Raw genomic sequence first — 20365 nt, 5'->3', positions numbered from 1 at the left:
TATAAATAATGCATGGGGGCACACTCCTAATTTGTTCAAGATAGCCTTTGACTGCTCAGCAAGTTCAAGACTAGACTTGGAGACTTCTTAAAAAACAAAACAAAAATTACCTGATTTTATTAAAAGTACTTTTAAGGTATCTATAAGGGCTTTTGTCAAAGTTACAAAAGAAAAGCCATTTGATACAGTAACCAATAAGAACAGCCAAGAGCAACTTGTTGGAAATAAGGTGTCTTAACCCAAAGCTATTAGTAGTGTCCAGGATGTGGACAAAGGCCTGGCATATCCTAGAGATGTTATTGCCTTCAGTGTCCTCTAAGGAATATGATTTGGCTGCAAATATGTTTCTAGCTAGGGATGAAAAGTCAACTATTACTTGGTAGATGTTCTCTTTGAGTGAGATGGAGACAGGAATTCTATTTGCAAGACCAGCTATTTTGAGAACTTTCTAAACACTTTTGATGGGAAATGCTTTATAAATTTAATAGGGCCAGTCGGTGGTGGCATATGCCTTTAATCCCAGCACTAGGGAGGGAGGCAGAGGTAGGTGAGTTTCTGTGAGTTCAAAGCCAGTTTGGTCTACAGAGAGTTCTAGGTCTACAGAGAGCTATACAGAGAGACCCACATCTTGAAACAACAACAAAAAACAAAAAACTAAACAACAACAACAAAAAGTTTAATGGGATAAGGACAGAAATTGCATTTAGAATTTACTGCCAGATACAGTGCAAGGCCCTTGCAATGGTGAATTTTGTTCATTTGAACTACAATATTCTAGTGAGGTGTATTAAAACCTCTGCTATAGAAGCACAGGAATGTGGAGTTCTGTTCAGATAGGCATGTGGGGGAGAGGTGGTGGCTGGGGAGTGGGAGGAATTAAGTCTCATTGTCTGGGATTTGGTGTTACAGGGTTGAGGCTCCAGTTTGCAGCCCAGGACACACTATTGTCCTAAAAGCTGAGTAAGGAAGTCTTCAGTGAGATTTTCAGTGAAAAAGCCCTTCTTGGAATGCAGTTGACAAAGGCTCTGGTTGGTCTCTTCAGTTAATATTGGAGCTCTTCGAAGCAGCCCCACCCCCCAAGCCCCAACCCCTGCTGCAAGGCCTTTCACTGTCTGCAGACTGAGCAGGCAGCAGCCTACACCCAGCGGCACTTCCAGTTGCCTTGCAGTTTCGCTTAGTCTACCGGTCTTTGCAAAGTCCCCTGCTCATGTTCACTTTTCATCTGCAGCCCCCAGCCCTGCAGTTGCAGTCCTCGGCGCTGCTGGGCCCAGGACAACATGGCAAGGCCTAAGCATCTCAGGGGTCTGGGGATTTGCATTGCTGCAGCCCTGGCGTCCTTCCTTGCTGGCTTTTCTATGGGTAAGTGTGAAAGCTGGGGTGAGGAGATCTCAAGGGAGGGAGGAGAGAAGCCTAGAGTGGTCAGGGGTGGGCTCTGTGAAGTTCTTAAAAGAATGCAGCAAAATAGAGAGCGAATAGAAAGCATTTCTGTCAGAATTCAACTTTACTAAGTTTCTATTGAGTAAAGATTACTGCTGTGGGCTGCTGGGAAGATAACTAAGCTGTTACTATTTATGTGAATGGAAAAAAAAGACGACTATTTCTAAGTAATTATGAATTGAAACTATTTTTTCCATGGATGATTTTGCAGTGCTTCCTGACTGTCAGGGACTGCTTATGAACTAGATTTCAAGAGAGTGGTCATCCTCATATATTCAGAGCACAAGAGAAGTAAAAGAACTGTTTTAAAGTAAACCCGTGCTAAGCAACTGAGAGTTACATTTGTATGAGAATTTTAAAAGCTTTCAGCAGTTAGCATGTTTTTAATCTCAAAAGCTCACAATCATCTGTTGTTTAAATATCGGTTTTTGTTTTTAAACTTTATTTGGTTTCTAATAGAAGCAATCAGTGTGCTTGTGTCTATGTGTCTTTCTACGTTTGTGTATCTCTGTGTGTTGTTTGTGTGTGCCTGTAATTCCATGTCACCCCCAGGCTGGTTTGTTAAGCCTCTCAAAGAAACAACTACTTCAGCTCCTTACCATCAAAGCATGCAGTGGAAACTCGTATCTGAAATGAAAGCTGAAAACATTAGATCATTTCTTCGGTAAGCTTATTTTGCATTTTTATCTTAGAAGTAGTGTTTCTTGCAGGAACAAATGTATTAAAACTTGGACAGCCTTTATTTATATGTGACGTTATAAGTTGCTCATCTCTTCACTGATTTTTAAAACATCTAAAGCACTTAGGATGAAACCCATAGCTTGTTACAGAGGAGCCTTTTCTCACCTATAACTTCATCCCACAGAAAAGTGTCTGGTTTGTGTATTTAGAGACATTTCATCTTCATATAATCTTGAACTGCAACTGAATATGATTTTCTGTTTGTTTGTTTTTTTTCTGAGACAGAGTTTCTCTATGAAACAGTCCTGGCTGCCTGAATGTGGCTTGTGCATGGACTTGATCCGTATACTTGATTTAATGAGAAAAATCTTATCTCTCCACCCCCATCTTCACTGAATTCTTTTAGGAAGAGTGGGACTCTGGCAGCCCAGTAACTTAGAAAGGAGATCAGTGTTTCTGATTGTGGTTGCCTTAAATATTTTTCTCATTTTGTTTTACTCAAACACAGAACAACATGAAAATAGGAAACACAGTGTAAACCTTTCAACTTCCGTTTTAAGGCAGTCACTATAACAGTTATGGTTCTCAGGCTTCCACAAAAAGAGTACCATTAATGAATTAGCTTTGTTGAATTATAATTTACATAAACTACACCCCTTCCAAGCCTTCTGATTTCAGAGATTTTGCAGATATACTACACTAAACAAAGCACATGCGTTCTTTTGGATCCTGAGAATTCTAATTCTCTGGCCCTTAGGCTAAGAAGGAATGTGCCATGCACTGCAGCTACACGAAAGGTGAGAGAATCTTAACTAAAGTTGTTTTCCCCTATGGAATGAAAAATGCAACAGGGAATACTGTTCTTGTTTTTACTTTGTTTGAACATTACCAGATTACTATTCAATTTGGATCACCAAAGGAAACTCAAATGTTACAGTCTGGTTTTCTTTATTCCACTCCTGTGTTTCATTTCATTAAGCCCTCTAAAAGATGAGAAGCACAAGCTCGTGATTAATCCTCCATCTCCATTTAAAGAAATACACTGATTTTTTCTAATTACAAACATAGTATCTGTCTCTAGTACTAAGTAAAACAACAATGAACTATTGCAAAAGTTAGGTTTCTATTGCTATGATAAATACCATGATTAAAAGTAACTTGGGGAGGAAAGGTTTCCTTCATCTTAGATCTCTCAGGACATGCTCCATCACTGAGGAAAGTCAGGATAGAAACTCAAGAGAGGAACTTGGAGACAATAATCAAAGCATAAACCATGAATGCTGTTTACTGGTTTGTTCCTTCTGGCTTGTTCAGTTTGCATTTTTATGAATTCTAGGACTACCTGCCTAGGGATGGTACTGCCCACAGTGGCTGGGCCTTCTCCAATCAATCATTAATTTAAAAAAGTCCTCAAAGACATGCCTACAAGGCCAGTCTGAAGAAGACAATTTCTTAATTGAGATTCCCTGTTCTAGATGACTCTAGGTTTAGTCAAGTTAAAAACAAAAAACAAAACAAAACAAAAAAACCATAACCAACACAAATATGTATAGTAGAAATTATATACCTAGGCTCAATGTATTTTTCCATAGCTGTAAAATAAGTTGTCTAAATTCATTTGTAATTTGCAAAAGAAATATTTGACATATTAAGCATCTGTAGCCTTTGTTATTCACTTAATAACATGGAGAGAGAAATATTCCCAGAGCTTGAGACTTGAGTCTTCATAGTTCAGTGGTAGTTTTACAGATAGGAGAGGGGAAGAATAAAGTAGATGGAGAAATAGTTATGTCTGGGAAGAAGGCCTTGTACAAAGTATACAAACAACAAAAAATTTAAGTGGAAAGAGTGCTATTAAGTAGAAGCTTGTAGTAAAGAGGCCGAAAGATGGAAGGGTGGGTCAGATGTGTGTTGGGGTATGCACATTATTGTCTAAATTATATGGGACAGTCCGAGTATCATGAGCAATCATACAATTAGATCAGATCCACTACTGAAAAATACTATTTCTCAAAATCAGAAAGTTATAATTTCAGGTTCTAGCCCAAGTATTTATTATGTATAAAAATATGAACTACTTTCTCAGTTACCTTATTTGCAAAATAGGGGAAAGGCAGAGTAGTTGTGAGAATGCAATGAAATGTAACAGTGCTGGTACAAGGGTTTCAATGAAAATTCATCTTCATGTCAATTTTCTATCTTCCTATCTTCCTTTAGTTAACTTTAAAACTAATTTACAGAAGTATTTATTATTTCCCTGCGGATTTAAGCAAAAAAGAGAAGAAACATTTACTATTCACCTAAAGCAAAATAAGTTTCATGAACAACTCTTTGTGGAGTGGCTAAAATGCTATAGCTCACATATAACCAAAACTAAGAAAATATCACACAAGACAGTTTAACATATCTGTGCTTCTCATGTCACAGACAAGGGCTTGGCACTAGAGAATAGAATACTTCATGGGTCTTAATTTTAATGAGATCAATACACTGCTATATACATGTTACAGTCAATAGGAGCATCTAAGCAAAATGCAAAGTATCTGAATATCCCCAAGCAAATATTAGGACTTCTCCCTCTCCATTTCCTCATAAACACCAAGGTGTTACATCGTTGTTATAGAACTCTGACATTCTTAAAGTTGTCTTCTCACATTGGGTCTTGTGCTATTGTTCGTACCATGGGTTATGTTATTTCTGGAGGGAGTATAACATGGAGATTGCAGTTGTGCTTACATACTTTAAAGAATCATTATAAAACTTGGTATATTCAACTGAGATTTTTTCTCTGTCTGATACATAATTGATACTTGGCTGCCTGAAAGATGAACCATGGAGCATCTTTTGAATGTACTCTCTTAATTCCCAATTTTATTCCTTTCATTTCAGTTCCTTTACAAAATTTCCACATCTGGCAGGAACAGAACAAAATTTATTGCTTGCCAAGAAAATCCAAACACAGTGGAAGAAATTTGGATTAGATTCAGCCAACTTGGTTCATTATGATGTTCTCTTATCTTACCCAAATGAGACGAATGCAAACTATGTATCAATTGTTGATGAACATGGAGTTGAGGTGATGTAGAATTCTTGGGAGTTTTCATATTTTGAAATCTCTGGTTTGTACTTTGTCTTTGAAACAGGATCTCCCTTTTTAGCTCTTGCTGACATGGAATCTGCTGTATGAACCAGAATGTCCTCAAATCTGTGGCAAACCTTTTACCTTTGCTTCCTGAATTCTGGGATTACAGGTGCACACAACCTAGTTCATCGCTTGCTTCTTGCTCCTTCATTGATTGGAATGTAGAGTCGAGTAACAATAGAAATTTGTTAGTAGTGTAGTACCATTTACATAATTCAGAAAAGTTGATATACTGCAAAATCTTCAGTGTCTTTTGTGTTAAGCATAGGACTAATTTCTCAAGCCAATATGAAGATTAGGACATAGTTCCTTTGCTTACTAAGGTGAGGCAGACAAAGGATACATCATGTAAAATCACTAATATAAATGCTAGGAAGGATCTGAATCTACAATGGAACAGGTCATTTATTCTAAACAAGGAGATAGATACAAAGTCTTATTGGAGGAATTGATATATGAGTCAGAAAATAAAATAAGAGTTTAACTACATGAAAACTTAATGCAGGGTGAGAGAGTGCTAGTCAGAGGAAAACACTAGACATGCATGAATGTTTTTCATGGCTCTGTATTTTGGTACAGTCTAAGGATTTTATGTATTCCAATAGTGTGAAAGGAAAGTAGACTACATAAAGGGATAAATTAGTAGATGTGCTCTGGAGATGGGTTATAGCATTATATTATATCTTAAAGAGTTAAATGTCAAGCTTCAATTATGAGACCTTCTGAAAATGTTAGGTAAGGAAAAGATAGAACTGAAAAGCATGTTAGATAGGGCACTGTCACATTACATGTAGAGTAGGCAGGGAGTCAAAGTTACAGTGTAACATAATAGTTAAGATTTAAGGGCTAAGCACTGAATTAGACTACTAGTAGAAATACAGATGAAGGCTGAATTTGAGAAGCAGTTCTGGAGTGTGTTAACGACATGGTTCATGAGTGACTTAAGCAAAGAGGAATCGTGTAAATAATCAGGGTGACTATCCACTCCCGACTGCCTGGTACAGGTGGCTTGCTTAGTTTAGCAGTTCACAGGTGGGAGATGCAGAGCCATAAGCAGGTTTAGGGATGGTAGAAGATATAATGATGGTGAAAGAAAAGGTCTTTTCAAGAGTAGCAGAAAAAAACAAAACAGGAAATCACAAAAGGACTGCCACTGGGAGCATTTCTTCTGTTTGCTTACTTTTAAGCAGTGGTGGAGATAGAATGCAGCATGTTACACAAGTATTCTATCACCAAGCTACACCCCAGCCCATGAATGCCACCTTTTTAGCTCTGCTTCTACACGTAGTAAGAGAGTATTTAATCCCAAAGGACTATTATTTTGAAGATGATTTAAAACATACTCATTGTTGTCAATAGGATTTATCTATTTAATTATAAAACTTTACCTAAGTGTAACTCAGGGGGCAAGGTGGACCATACCTTAATAGTGACCTGGAATTATTCTCTGTAACTTGGCATGTTTGAATTCTTGCTAGATATTTAAGACATCATACCTTGAACCACCACCAGATGGATATGAGAATATTACAAACATTGTACCACCATATAATGCATTTTCAGCCAATGGCGTGCCAGAGGTAAAAAAAAAAGTACATTTTTATTAATTTTTTATTAGTTCAAGTTAGAGAATAAGCTTGTTTCACATGTAAGTCCCTTCTCCCTCTCCCTCCCCTCACCCCATCATTCCTCCCCCAGCCCCAACCTACCACCCACCCCATCCACCCACCACTCCCCAGGCAGGGTAGGGCCCTCAACGGGGGCTCTGCAAAGTCCACCAAATCTTCCTGTGCTGGGCTTGGGCCCTTCCCCATGTGCCCAGGGCCACGGTGTATCCCTTCATGTGGGATGGGCTCTCAAAGGCCCTTCTTGTACCAGGGAAAAATACTAATCAATTACCAGAGGCTCCCTGGAGTGCAGAGGCCTCCTTATTGATATCCATGTTCAGGGGTCTGGATCAGTCTGGTACTGGTCTCCCAGACAGCATCTGGGGTCGATGTACTCTTCCTTGTTCAGGCCAACTGTTTCTGTAGGTTTCTCCAACCTGGTACAGACTCCTTCCATCTTCATTCCTCCCTCTCTGCAACTAAATTCCCAATTTCAGCTCAGTGTATATCTGTGGATGTCTGTCTCTGCTTCCATCAGCCACTGGATGAGGGCTCTAGGATGGCATAAAGAGTAGTCATCAATCTCATTTTAGGGGAAGGGCTTTTAGGTTATCATCTCCACCATTCCTTGGATTGTCAGATTGTGTCATCCTTGTAGGTCTCTGGAGAACTCCCTAGTTCCAGATCTTTTCTCAGACCTATAGTAGCTCCCTATAATATGGTATCTTTCATCCTGCCCTCTCTCCTCTATTCTTCCCCCAACTCAATATTTCTGCTCCTCTGTTTCCTCTCCTCTACTCCTGTTCTCCTGCTCTTACTGTGGCAGCTCCCTCTCCCCGACCCTCATGCTCCCAATTAGCTCAGGAGTTCATGCCAATTCCCATTCCTGGGGTCCATTGATCTCTTAGAGTACTTCATGCTTCCTAGTTTCTCTGGTGAAAAGGATTATAGGCTGGTAATCCTTTGCTCTATGTGTAAAATTCATATATGAGTGAGTACATACCATGTTTGTCTTTTTGTGACTGGGTTACCTCACTCAGAATGGTTTCTTCTAGTTCCATCCATTTGCCTGTCAATTTCAAGATTCCATTGCTTTTTTCTGTCTGCTGAGTAGTACTCCATTGTATAAATGTACCACATTTTCTCAATCTATTCTTCAGTTGAGGGGCATCTAGGTTGCTTCCAGGTTCTGGCTATTACAAACAATGCTGCTATGAACATGGTTGAACATGTGTTCAACATATGTCCTTGTTGTATGAACATGCACTATTTGAGTATATACCCAAGAGAGGAATTTTTGGATCTTGAGGTAGACTGGTTCCCATTTTTCTGAGCAACAGCCATACTGATTTCCAGAGTGGTCTTACGAGTTTACACTCCCATCAGCAATGGACGAGTGTTCCTTTTTCTCCACATCCTCTCCAGCATAGATTGTCATTGGTATTTTTGATTTTAGACATTCTGACAGGTGTGAGGTAGTATCTCAGAGTTGTTTTGAGTTGCATTTCTCTGATGGCCAAGGATTTTCAGCACTTTCTTAAGTGTCTTTCAGCCATTTCAGATTCCTATGTTGAGAATTCTCTATTTAGTTTCTCACCCCACTTTTTAATTTCATTGTTTGGTATTTTGGTGGCTAGCTTCTTGAGCTCCTTATATATTTTGGAAATCAGCCCTCTGTCAGATGTGGGATTGGTGAAGATCTTTTCCCATTCTGTGGGTGGTCATTTTTTCTTACGGACTGTGTCCTTTGCCTTGCAGAAGCTTCTCAGTTTAAAGGAGGTCCCATATATTAATTGCAGACCTCAATGTCGGTGCTATTGGTGTAATGTTCAGGAAGCAGTCTCCTCTGCCTTATTTTTCAAGGGTAATTCCCACTTTCTCTTCTAGAAGATTCAGTGTGGTTGGATTTATGCTGAGAACTTTGATCCATTTGCACTTAAGTTTTGTGCATGGTGACAAGTATGGTTCTATCTGCAATCTTCTGCATGTCCGAATCCAATTGTGCCAGCACCATTTGTGGAAGATGCTATCTTTTTTCCATTGTATAGATTTAGCACCTTTGTCAAAAATAAGATGTTCATAGATGTGTGGGTTAATAGCAGGGTTTCAATTCAATTCCACTGGTCTATCTGTCTATTTTTGTGCCAATACCAAGCTGTTTTAAGAACTATGGCTCTATAGTAGAGCTTGAAGTCAGGGATGGTGATGTCTTCAGAAGATCCTTTATTGTAAAGAGTTGTTTTGGCTATCCTGGGTCTTGTGTTTTTCCATATAAAGTTGAGTATTGTTCTTTTAACGTAGGTGAAAAACTGTGTTGGGATTTTGATGGGGATTGTGTTGAATCTGTAGATTGCTTTTGTCACAATTGCCATTTTTACTATTGATTCTCCCTATCCAAGAGCATGGGAGATCTTTCCATTTTCTGGTATCTTCTTTAATTTCTTTCTTTAAAGTCTCAAAGTTCTTATTGTACAGGTCCTTCACTTTTTTGGTTAGTGTTACCCCAAGATATTTTATGTTGCTTGTGGATATTGTGAAACGTGATGTTTCCCTGATTTCTTTCTCATTGAATTTATCATTTATATATACTAGGGCTACTGATTTTTTTGAGTTAATTTTGAATCCTGCTACCTTGCTGAAGGTGTTTATCAGCTGTAGGAGTTCCCTGGTAGAGTTTTTCGGGTCACTAATGTAGACTATCATGTCATCTGCAAATAATGAAAGTTTGACTTCCTCCTTTCCAATTTGTATACCTTTGATCCCCTTTTCTTGTCTTAATTGCTCTAGCTAGAACTTCAAGTACAATATTGAAGAGATATGGAGAGAGTGGACAGCCTTGTCTTGTTCCTGATTTTAGAGGAAACGCTTTGAGTTTCTCTCCATTTAGTTTGATGTTAGTTATTGGTTGGTTGTATATTGCGTTTATCATGTTTAGATATGTTCTGTTATTCTTGATCTCTCCAAGATCTTTATCATGAAGGAATGTTGGATTTTTGTCAAAGGCTTTTTCAGCGTCTAGTGAGATGATCATGTGGTTTTTCTTTATCAGTTTGGTTATATGGCGGATTACATTGATGGATTTTCATATGTTGAACCATCCTTGCATCCCTGTGATAAAGCCTACTTGATCATGGTGGATGATTTTTCTGATATGTTCTTGGATTCGATTCGCCAAAATTTTATTGAGTATTTTAGCATAGATGTTCATGAGGGATATCGGTCTGTAGTTCTCTTTGTTAGTCATATCTTTGTGTGGCTTGGGTATCAAAGTGATTGTAGCCTGGTAGAAAGAGTTTGGCAATATCCCATCTGCTTCTATTGTGCAGAACAGTTTGAGGAGTACTGGAGTTAGCTCTTGTTTGAATTTCTGGTAGAATTCTGCAGTGAAGCCATCTGGCCCTGGGCTTTTTTTGGTTGGGAGGCTTTTGATGACTGCTTCTATTTCATTAGGGGTTATAGGTGGATTTAAACTGCTTATCTGATCTTGGTTTCATTTTGGTAAGTGATATCTATCCAGAAAACTGTCCATTTCCTTTAGATTTTCGAATTTTGTGAAGTACAGGTTTTCAAAGTATGACCTGAAGATTCTCTGGATTTCCTCAGTGTCTGTTGTTATATCCCCCTTTTCGTTTCTGATTTTGTTAATTAGCATGCTCTCGCTCTGCCTTTTGGTTAGTTTGGCTAGAGGTTTTCTATCTTGTTGATCTTCTCAAAGAACCAACTCTTTGTTTCATTGATTTCATAGTTTCTACTTTATTGATTTCGGCCCTCAGGTTAATTACTTCCTGGCATCTACTCCTCCTTGCTTCTTTTTGCTCCAAAGCTTTCAGTTGTTCTGTCAATTCTCTAATGTGACTATTCTCAAGTTTCTTCATGTGGGCACTTAGTGCTATGAACTTCCCTCTTAACACTGCTTTCAGAGTGTCCCATAAGTTTGGGTATGTTGTGTCTACATTCTCATTAAATTCTAGGAAGTCTTTAATTTCTATTTTTATTTCTTCCTCAACCCAAGAATGGTGCAATTGGGTATTATTCATTTTCCACAAATATGTAGGTTTTCTGAAATTTGTATTACTGTTGAATTCTAGCTTTAATGCATGGTTATCTGACAAAAATGGGGGATTATTTCAATTGTTTTGTAACTGTGGAGCTGTGCTTTGCTGCCAACTATGTGGTCAATTTTAGAGAAGGTTCCATGTGGCGCTGAGAAGAAGGTATATTCTTTTGTGTTTAGATGGAATGTTCTATAGATATCTGTTAAACCCAGCTGGGTCATAACTTCTGTCAGATCTTTTGTTTCTTTTTTAAGTTTCTGTCTGGTGGTCCTGTCTAGTGGTGTAAGGGGGGTGTTGAAGTCTCCCACTATAAGTGTGTGTGGTTTTATGTGTGGTTTGAGCTTTAGTGATGTTTCTTGTACAAATGTGGGTGCCTTCGTATTTGGAGCATAGATGTTCAGGATTGAGACTTCATCTTGATGGACTTTTCTTGTGATGAGTATGAAATGCCCTTCTCCATCTCTTTTGATTGATTTTAGTTTGAAGTCTAAGTTGTTAGATATTAGTATTGCTACACCAGCTTGTTTCTTGAGCCCATTTGAATTGAAAATCTTTTCCCATCCTTTTACTCTGAGGTAACGCCTGTCTTTGAAGTTGAGGTGTGTTTCTTGTAAACAGCAGAAAGATGGATTCTGTCTTCAAATCCATTCTGTTAGCCTATATCTTTTTATGGGTAAGTTAAGACCATTGACATTTAGGGATATTAATGTCCATTGTTTGTTGGTTCTTGTTTGTTTTGGATTTATTGTTGGTGGTGTCATTGTGTCTGGATTTCGCCCTCCTGTTTCTTTTTTGAGTATGGTAAATTATATTATCTATTGCCTGTGTTTTTGTGAGTGTAGTTATTTTCGTTGGTTTGCAGTTTTCCTTCCAGAACCTTCTGTAGTGCTGGATTTGTGGATATGTGTTGTTTAAATCTGTTTTTGTCATGGAATATCTTGTTTTCTCCATCTATAGTGATTGAAAGTTTTGCTGGGTACAGTAGTCTGGGTTGACATCCATGCTCCCTTAGTGCTTGTAGGGTATTTATCCAAGACCTTCTGGCTTTTAGAGTTTCCATTGAGAAGTTGGGTGTGATTCTGATTGGTTTGCCTTTTTATGTTACTTGGCCTTTTTCCTTTGCTTCTCTTACTATTTTCTCTTCATTCTGTAGATTTTGTGTTTTGATTATTATGTGTCGGGGGGGACTTCTTTTTGTGGTCCAGTCTGTTTGGTGTCCTGTAAGCTTCTTGTACTTTCATAGGCATATCCTTCTGTAGGTTGGGGAAGTTTTCTTCTATGATTTTGTTGAATATGTTTTCTGTACCTTTGAGCAGTGTTTCTTCACCTTCTTCTATACCTATTATTCTTAGGTTTGGTCTTTTCACGGTGTCCTATATTTCCTGGATATTTTGTGTTAGGGATTTGTTGGACTTGAGGTTTTCTTTTGTTGATGAATGTATATTCTCTAGTGAGTCTTCAATAGCTGAGATTCTCTCTTCCATCTCTTCAATTCTATTAGTTATACTCACATCTTTAGTTCCTGATCGTTTATCCAGTCTTTCCATTTCCAGCATCACCTCATTCTGTGTTTTCTTTATTGTCTCTATTTCAGCTTTCATGCTTTGAACTGTTTCAAGAACTTCCTTCACTTGTTTGGTTGTTTTTTTCTTGTGTTTCTTTAAATTCTTTAAGAGATTTGTTTATTTCTTGAATTTTTTTTGGTTTGTCTTTTCCTCCATTTTGTGTAATTTTTTGCTTGCTTTTTCTTCTTTCTTTAAGGGATTTTCTTGTTTCCTCTTTAAAGGTCTCTACCATTTTGCTGAGATAATTTTTGAGGTCCATCTCTTCTTCATGCTCTGTGTTGGGCTTTTCAGATCTTGCTGGAATGGAGTCCCTAGATTCTGGTGGTGTTATATTGGTCTTTCTATTGTTGAGTGAGTTCTTATTCTGTCTCCTTCCCATATGTTCTTCCAGTGGGTTCAGGTGGGGTCTCTCTATCTCCTCTTGTGACCCTGTGGTGTGTGGGGGCCAGGAATTCAATGTCTGCAGCTCTGGATGGTCTTGCCTCTCCCAGTAATCTCCTCACTCTGAAGGAGTTAGGCCTCTGTAGGTGTCAGTTCGTCAGGACAGGAAGGAAGAGTGGGGTGTTTCCAGACTCAGGGAGTTCCTCCCTGCCTGGGCAGGTCTACTCCAAGCGGGCGCAGGACCAGAGAGATCAGGGTGAATAGGGTTTTGGACGAGAGTTGGGTAAGAGCAGAGGGTCACTCACCTCGTTATGGATCAGGTCGTCGAAAAGGGAAGGAAGCTGCATTTTTATTTTTTATTTTTTTTCTTTTTTTCTTATCTTCTTTTTTATTTAAATAGAAACAAGCTTGTTTTACATGTCAATCCCAGTTCCATCTCCCTCACCTCCTCCCCTGTCCCCATCGACCCTCCTATTCCATCCCCTTTTTGCTCCCCAGGGAGGCTGAGGCCTTCCATGTCGGAATCTTCAAAATCTGTCATATCATTTTTAGGAGGGTCTAGACCCTCCTCCATGTGTCTATGCTGAGAGAGTATCCCTCTGTGTGGAGTGGGCTCCAAAAGTCCATTTGTGAACTAGGGATAAATACTGATTCACTGCTAGTGGCCCAATAGATTAATCATAACTCCAAACTGACATCCACATTCAGTATGTCTGGGACAGTCCTATGCTGGTTTCCTAGCTATCAGTCTGGGGTCCATGAGCTCTCTCTTGTTCAGGTCAGCTGTTTCTGTGGGTTTCTCCAGCCTGGTCTTGACCCTTTTGCTCTTCATTCCTCCCTCTCTGTAACTGGATTCCAGAGTTCCGATCAGTGTTTAGCTGTGTGTGTCTACTTCTGCTTCCATCAGCTACTGGATGAGGGATAGCATATAAGGATAGCATATAAGGTAGTCATCATATAAGGATATAAGTCATCATATAAGGATAGCATATAAGGTAGTCATCAATCTCATTATTGGAAAAGGGCATTTAAGGTAGCCTCTCCACTGTTGCTTAGATTGTTAGGTGGGATCAGCATTGTAGATCTCTAGACATTTCCCTAGTGCCAGATTTGTCGTTAAACCTACAATGAATCTCTCTCTTATGGTGTCTCTTTTCTTGCTCTCCTCTATTCTCCCCCTGATTCGAGCTTCTTGCTCTCCCATGTCCTCCCCTCCCTTCCTCTTCTCCCCTTCACTTTCTCCTAACTCCCTCTCCCTCCCTGCATGCTCCCAATTAGCTCAGGAGATCTAGTCCCTCTCTCCTCCGGGTGACCGTTTATGTCTCTCTTAGGGTCCTCCTTGTTTTCTGCTTCTCTGGCGGTGTTGTTTGTAGGCTGGTAATCCTTTACTGTATGTCTAAAATTCATATATGAGTGAGTACATACCACTCTTTGTCTTTTTGTGACTGGGTTACCTCTCTCAGGATGGTTCCATCCATTTGCCTTCGAATTTCAAGATTCCATTGTTTTTATTTTTTCCACTGAGTAGTACTCCATTGTGTAAATGTACACATTTTCTCTATCCATTTTTCAGTTGAGGGGCATCTACGTTGTTTCCAGGTTCTGGCTATTACAAATAATGCTGCTATGAATATAGTTGTACACATGTCTTGTATGAATGTGCATCTTTTGGGTATATGCCTAAGAGTGGAATTGCTGGATCTTGTGGTAGACTGATTCCTATTTTCCCGAGGAACCGCCATACTGATTTCCAAAGTGCCTATACAAGTTTTCACTTTCACAAGCAGTGGAAGAGTGTTCCCTTTGTCTATATCCTCTCCGGCATAAACTGTCATTGGCATTTTTGATTTTAGCCATTCTGACTGGAGGAAGATGGTATCTCAGAGTTGTTTTGATTTGCATTTCCCTAATGGCTAAAGATGTTGAGCATTTCCTTATGTGTCTTTTAGCAATTTTAGATTCCTCTATTGAGAATTCTCTATTTAGTTCTGTACCCCCCTTTTTAATTAGATTATTTGGTCTTTTGGAGACTAGCTTCTTGAGTTCTTTGTAAATTTTGGAGATCAACCCTCTGTCAGAATGTGGGGTTGGTAAATATATTATCCCATTCTGTGGGCTGCAGTTTTCTTTTGTTGACTGTGTCTTTTGCCTTACAGAAGCTTCTCAGTTTCAGAAGGTCCAATTTATTAATTGTCGATCTCAGTGTCTCTACTACTGGTGTTATGTTCAGGAAGCGGTCTCCTGTACCAATTAACTCAAGGGTACTTCCAACTTTCTCTTCTAGAGGGTTCATTGTGGCTGGATTTATGTTGAGTTCTTTGATCCATTTGGGGTTAAGTTTTGTGCAATGGGATAGATATGGCTCTGTCTGCAGTCTTCTACAAGCCAGCATCCAGTTATACCCGCACCATTCGTCAAAGATGCTTTCTTTTTTCCATTGTATAATTTTAGCTTCTTTGTCAGAAATCAGGTGTTTGTAGGTGTATGGGTCCATGTCAGGGTTTTCAATTTGATTCCATTGATCTACCTGTCTATTTTTGTGCCAATATCTGTTTTGTGCAAAGCTGTTTTCAGGATTATAGCTCTGTGACAGAGCTTGCAGTCAGGGATGGTGATGCCTCCAGAAATTCCTTTATTGTGCAGGGTTGTTTTGGTTATTGTGGGTCTTTTGTTTTTCCATATAAAGTTTAGAATGGTTCTTTCAAGGTCTGTGAAGAATTGTGCTGGGATTTTGATGGGAATTGCATTGAATCTGTAGATTGCTTTTGGCAAGATTGTCATTTTTTACTATGTTGATCCTACCTATCCAAGAACATGGGAGATCTTTCCATTTTCTGGTATTTTCTTTACTTTCTTTCTTTAGAGACTCAAATTCTTATGATACATGTCTTTCACTTTTTGGGTTATTGTTACCCCAAGGTATTTTATGCTGTTTGTGGCAAATGTAAAGGTTGATGTTTCCCTGATTTCTTTCTCCACCAATGTGTCATCGGTATATAGTAGGGCTACAGATTTTGGGGGGTTAATCTTGTATCCTGCCACTTTCCTGAAGGTATTTATCAGCTGTAGGAGTTCTCTGGTAGAGTTTTTCGGGTCACTCATGTAAACTATCATATCATGTGCAAATAGTGAAAGTTTGACTTCTTCCTTTCCGATTTGTATTCCCTTGATCTCCTTTTGTTGTCTTATTCCTCTAGCTAGAACTTCAAGGACAATATTGAAGAGGTATGGAGAGTGTGGACAGCCTTGTCTTGTCCCTGTTTTTAGAGGAATTGCATTGAGTTTCTCTCCATTTAGTTTGATGTTGACTGTTGGTTTCCTGTATATTGCTTTTATTATGTTCAGGTATGTTCTTGTTATCCCTGATTTCTCCAAGACCTTTATCATGAAGGGGTGTTGGATTTTGTCAAAGGCTTTTTCAGCATTTAGTGAGATAATCCTGTGATTTTTCTTTCTCAGTTTGTTTATATGGTGGATTAAATTTATGGATTTTCATATGTTGAACCATCCCTGCATCCCTGGCATGAAGCCTACTTGATCATGGTGTATGATTTTTCTTATGTGTTCTTGGATTTTAAAAAAGTACATTTTTATTTTATTTTATTTTATTTTTTTGGAGGGGGGAGGTTTGAGAAAGGGTTTCTCTGTGGCTTTGGAAGCTGTCCTGGAAGTAGCTCTCTTGGACCATGCTGGTCTCAAACTCACAGAGATCTGCCTACCTCTGCCTTCTCAGTGCTGGGTCTAAAGTCATGTGCCACCACTGCTCAGCAAAAGTACATTTTAAATATGAACAAATTGCACTTTTCTTTGTTATAAGAAAGCTTGTGTAGAGAAATTCCACCAATAGGAATTCACATGCAGACTAGATATTTGTGTATTCATTGTTTGATGTTCAGTAGTATGAACACCTTCAAAATGTAAAATGATTTTTTTAATAATAGAAAAGCCCATAAGGAAGAGAAAAATTACAGGAAACAAGTGCACTAGAAGGAGTCCTACTGAAGCAGATAGCACTTGCTCCACCGAGCAACACACTTGTGAATGTGCTTTCATAACTTTCCCCTCTGTTTACAATGTGAATTGTAAATTATTTTGCCCATCTGTTTTTGTAGTCCGTACTACAGACATTCTTAAAATAATGTTGTGGTTGGAAATTAAACATCTTTGGGATTTCAGAAGCTATCACCAATTGATAGCTACTTACAAATGAAAAGTTAGTTTTCTCCACAGAAGTTTCACTGGGGAAACAAATCACTCTTAAGAGCAGGCCCCCATGCCCATCAGTAAATGGCAAACACAAATGAGTCCAATGACTCCTTTAAAGGTTCTTTATCTCATAATGTTAACTCAGGGTTTTGGTGTTGTTCTTTTTTTGGGGGGGTGTTGTTTGTTTTTATAAACATTACAGGTCCTTTGCATATATATCATGACTTCCAGTTTTGTGCATTCATTGAATTCCTGTGTGTGTGCAAACATGTGTCTCTGTATTTATATGCATTTCTCATACTTTTCCTTTAGATCTTGTTCTTTTTTTTTTGGTTCTTTTATCCTATTCTGATTTCTTTGTTTTGTTTATTTTATCATTACTCCTTAGATGCCTGCTTGTTTTCTAAGGTTAGACAGGAAGGATGTGGATCGTGAAGGAAGTGGAGATGGGGAAAACCTGGAAGGAGTAGGGGAGGGGAACCATTATTGGAATATATTCTATTAAAAAAGTATTTTTAATTAAAGAAACATGATTGGAAAAGAAGAGGGAAGCTAAAAGTGAAAACACAGTTGTGATTACTGAAAGGGCTTGACTGTTGCCTGCTGATACTTTCTTCTGGAGAACAACTATTTAAAATGCATCTTAGCTCCTTAAGGAAGTTTCTGAAGTGTTAAAATGATGGTGTCATGAGTTTGGAATGTTAATCAATCCCAGATAATGAAAAAAAAGTCACCAAGACAGTTTTGAGGAACAAATTCTTTTCATTTTGGCTTCAAGGCAGTAGCATATGTATCTTTCCCATTTCCCTGTAGGGAGAGCTTGTGTATGCCAACTATGCTCGCACTGAGGACTTCTTCAAACTAGAAAGAGAGATGAACATCAACTGCACTGGGAAGATTGTTATTGCAAGATATGGGAAGATCTTTCGAGGAAATAAAGTAGGGTATTCTTTTTTCTAGAGGGGAGAGGAGAGGTTGAACCCCATAAATATAATATTCACTTTGTGAAATTGCTCTTATTTTATTATTTTTTGGTTGTTCTCAATAGGTAAACAGAAAATTTTATTTTATATAACTGTATTTTCTAGAAAGGAAATTATTTTTGTTATAAAAGTAGTATTTGCTTTCTAAAAGTGAATTAAAGGAACATTTCCTCTCTATTACCCAACTTAGTTTTTCTAGACATATTCAATTTTAATCATCCCTTCTTGATGAAATTCTTTGAATTCTAAATATGAGCATATGTATACTTTATGCAATTATTATGATTAGATTTTATTTTATTTTTTTGTTTTTTCAAGATAGGGTTTCTCTGTATTGCTTTGGAGGCTTCCTGGAACTCTTTCTGTAGACAATGCTGGCCTCAAACTCACAGAGATCCACCTGCCTCTGCTTCCCCAGTGCTGGGGTGTGAGCTAGCAGCACCTGGTTTTATGATTAGATTTTTAAAGAGTCCATGATAACATTGTGTGTTTTGTAACATTGTTCCGATTCACACATTCCTACACATAGCCATGGTAACACACTAAAGTTTTAAAGTATAGTAACAGTTAAGGGCTAGGAACCTGGCTTCACACACTCAGGTCAGGCCTAGTCTGGGCACTGAATCTTTAGTTCTTTACTTGTTACCTACTCTCTCTGTGTCAGTGTCCTCACAAGTGGAACAGGAATGCTAATAATAGCAACCTCACAGAGTTCTTCATAGGCTCCTTCCTAGTATGCACTGTAGAGCATCTCAGTAGCAAACTGATATCAGTAATTTCTATATGACTATTTCTTAAATGCCTCAGTAATTTAAATAGAAACATAATTTTTCAGAATTGATAATTTTATTTAATCATTCTCCTGTTGATATATGCTTTCCTTAGTTAGGCTTCAATATGTTACTACTATAAGGTATTCCATTGTTAATGTTCCACATATACTTCAAAAATTTGCATCTAATTTTTGTGATAAAAATTAAGTGTATAGATAATGATATATGTTTGTTCATAATTTTGATGAAATAATAAAATTTCCTTTCCAGAAAGTTGAGACATTGACAAAGCTGAGTCTTTCTTAATACTGTAATACATTTGAGAGAGCCAAGAGTGAGATTTATCTATCTTTTGCTACAACACTTATGATGATTAGGATTTCAGTTATCTCACAGAATAAAGTTGTCTATTCTTAGCAAATCCAGATAATTAGATGCCCACAAAGATACTTTTGAAAACCACACTGTGACTATTATATATAGAGGTAAAAACCCAAAAGTGCTTACTCAGTGAGGTGCAAGATTTTTGTGGGTAGTTGGTTAAGAGTATAGCATCACTGATTGGTGGTGGCACATGCCTTTAATCCCAGCACTTGGGAGGCAGAAGCAGGATGATCTCAGTGAGTTCAAGGCCAGCTTGGTCTACAAAGTGAGTTCCAGGACAGTCAGGACTGTTTCCGCAGAGAACCCTGCCCCCCAAAAAAGTATAGCATCGTTTACATTCTCAACAATACTCATTTTTGTAGTAGAGACAAACACCAGAAAGATATTTTAATGTGTTATAAACTGTCCTATGATATAAATATATAAAATAAGTATAAAAGAGGAGACTTTTGCATGTTTGGGAATGACAGGAACAGTTCTTAAAAGAGATAATTTAGTTAAGATTTTGTAAGATAAATGACCATTTGTTAAGTTTACCATGAAGGAAATGAATTTGAATGCAAAGGTAACAAGTATGTAACGTCACCATCAAATGCAGTTATTAAACTATTTTTGTAAGAGTAAGTCAGTCATTTGCATTACTGCATTGTGTTGCACATTGCTCTTACAGGTTAAAAATGCCATGCTGGCGGGAGCCATGGGAATCATTCTGTATTCTGATCCTGCTGACTACTTTGCCCCTGAGGTACAGCCATATCCCAAAGGATGGAACCTTCCAGGAGCTGCAGCGCAGAGAGGAAATGTCTTAAACCTAAATGGGGCAGGTGACCCACTCACTCCAGGCTATCCAGCTAAAGGTAATGGGCAAATCTGTTAGTTGATCACTTTTGTACAATACTCCTTGCTGTTCTAGGCATATAACAACAAGCACTTATCACAATAAGAATCACAATAAACCTAAAATTATGTATGCCTTTATGTCATTGGGGATTCTGACTGCTAGGAAATAAGTAGTTTCTCTGTCCTGGGTTTTTTGTTTTTCCATGTGAAGTTGAGTATTGTCCTTTCAAGATCTGTAAAGAATTGTGTTGGGCAGAAGCACGGAGTTCCACCGCGGGTAGGAGGCATGGGGGCATGGCTGCCAGGCCAGG

The 20365-nt window shown here is 38.4% G+C and overlaps 1 protein-coding gene across 1 annotated transcript in view; it reads left to right on the top strand.

The window, feature by feature from the left end:
• Positions 1–20365, top strand: part of LOC100769032 (N-acetylated-alpha-linked acidic dipeptidase 2) — a 62936-nt gene that overhangs the window by 1087 nt on the left and 41484 nt on the right. The window contains exons 2-7 of the mRNA XM_027410878.2: positions 1229–1359; positions 1990–2101; positions 5008–5194; positions 6739–6840; positions 17888–18013; positions 19885–20071. Of these exons, the coding sequence (XP_027266679.2) occupies positions 1229–1359; positions 1990–2101; positions 5008–5194; positions 6739–6840; positions 17888–18013; positions 19885–20071 (845 nt within the window). The remainder of the gene's footprint in view (positions 1–1228; positions 1360–1989; positions 2102–5007; positions 5195–6738; positions 6841–17887; positions 18014–19884; positions 20072–20365) is intronic.

Source organism: Cricetulus griseus, chromosome 4 (genome assembly GCF_003668045.3).
Source record: "Cricetulus griseus strain 17A/GY chromosome 4, alternate assembly CriGri-PICRH-1.0, whole genome shotgun sequence".
Lineage (NCBI taxonomy): Eukaryota > Metazoa > Chordata > Mammalia > Rodentia > Cricetidae > Cricetulus > Cricetulus griseus.
The sequence above is the reverse complement of the archived record's forward strand: the minus strand, read 5'-3'. Positions and strand labels throughout refer to the sequence as shown.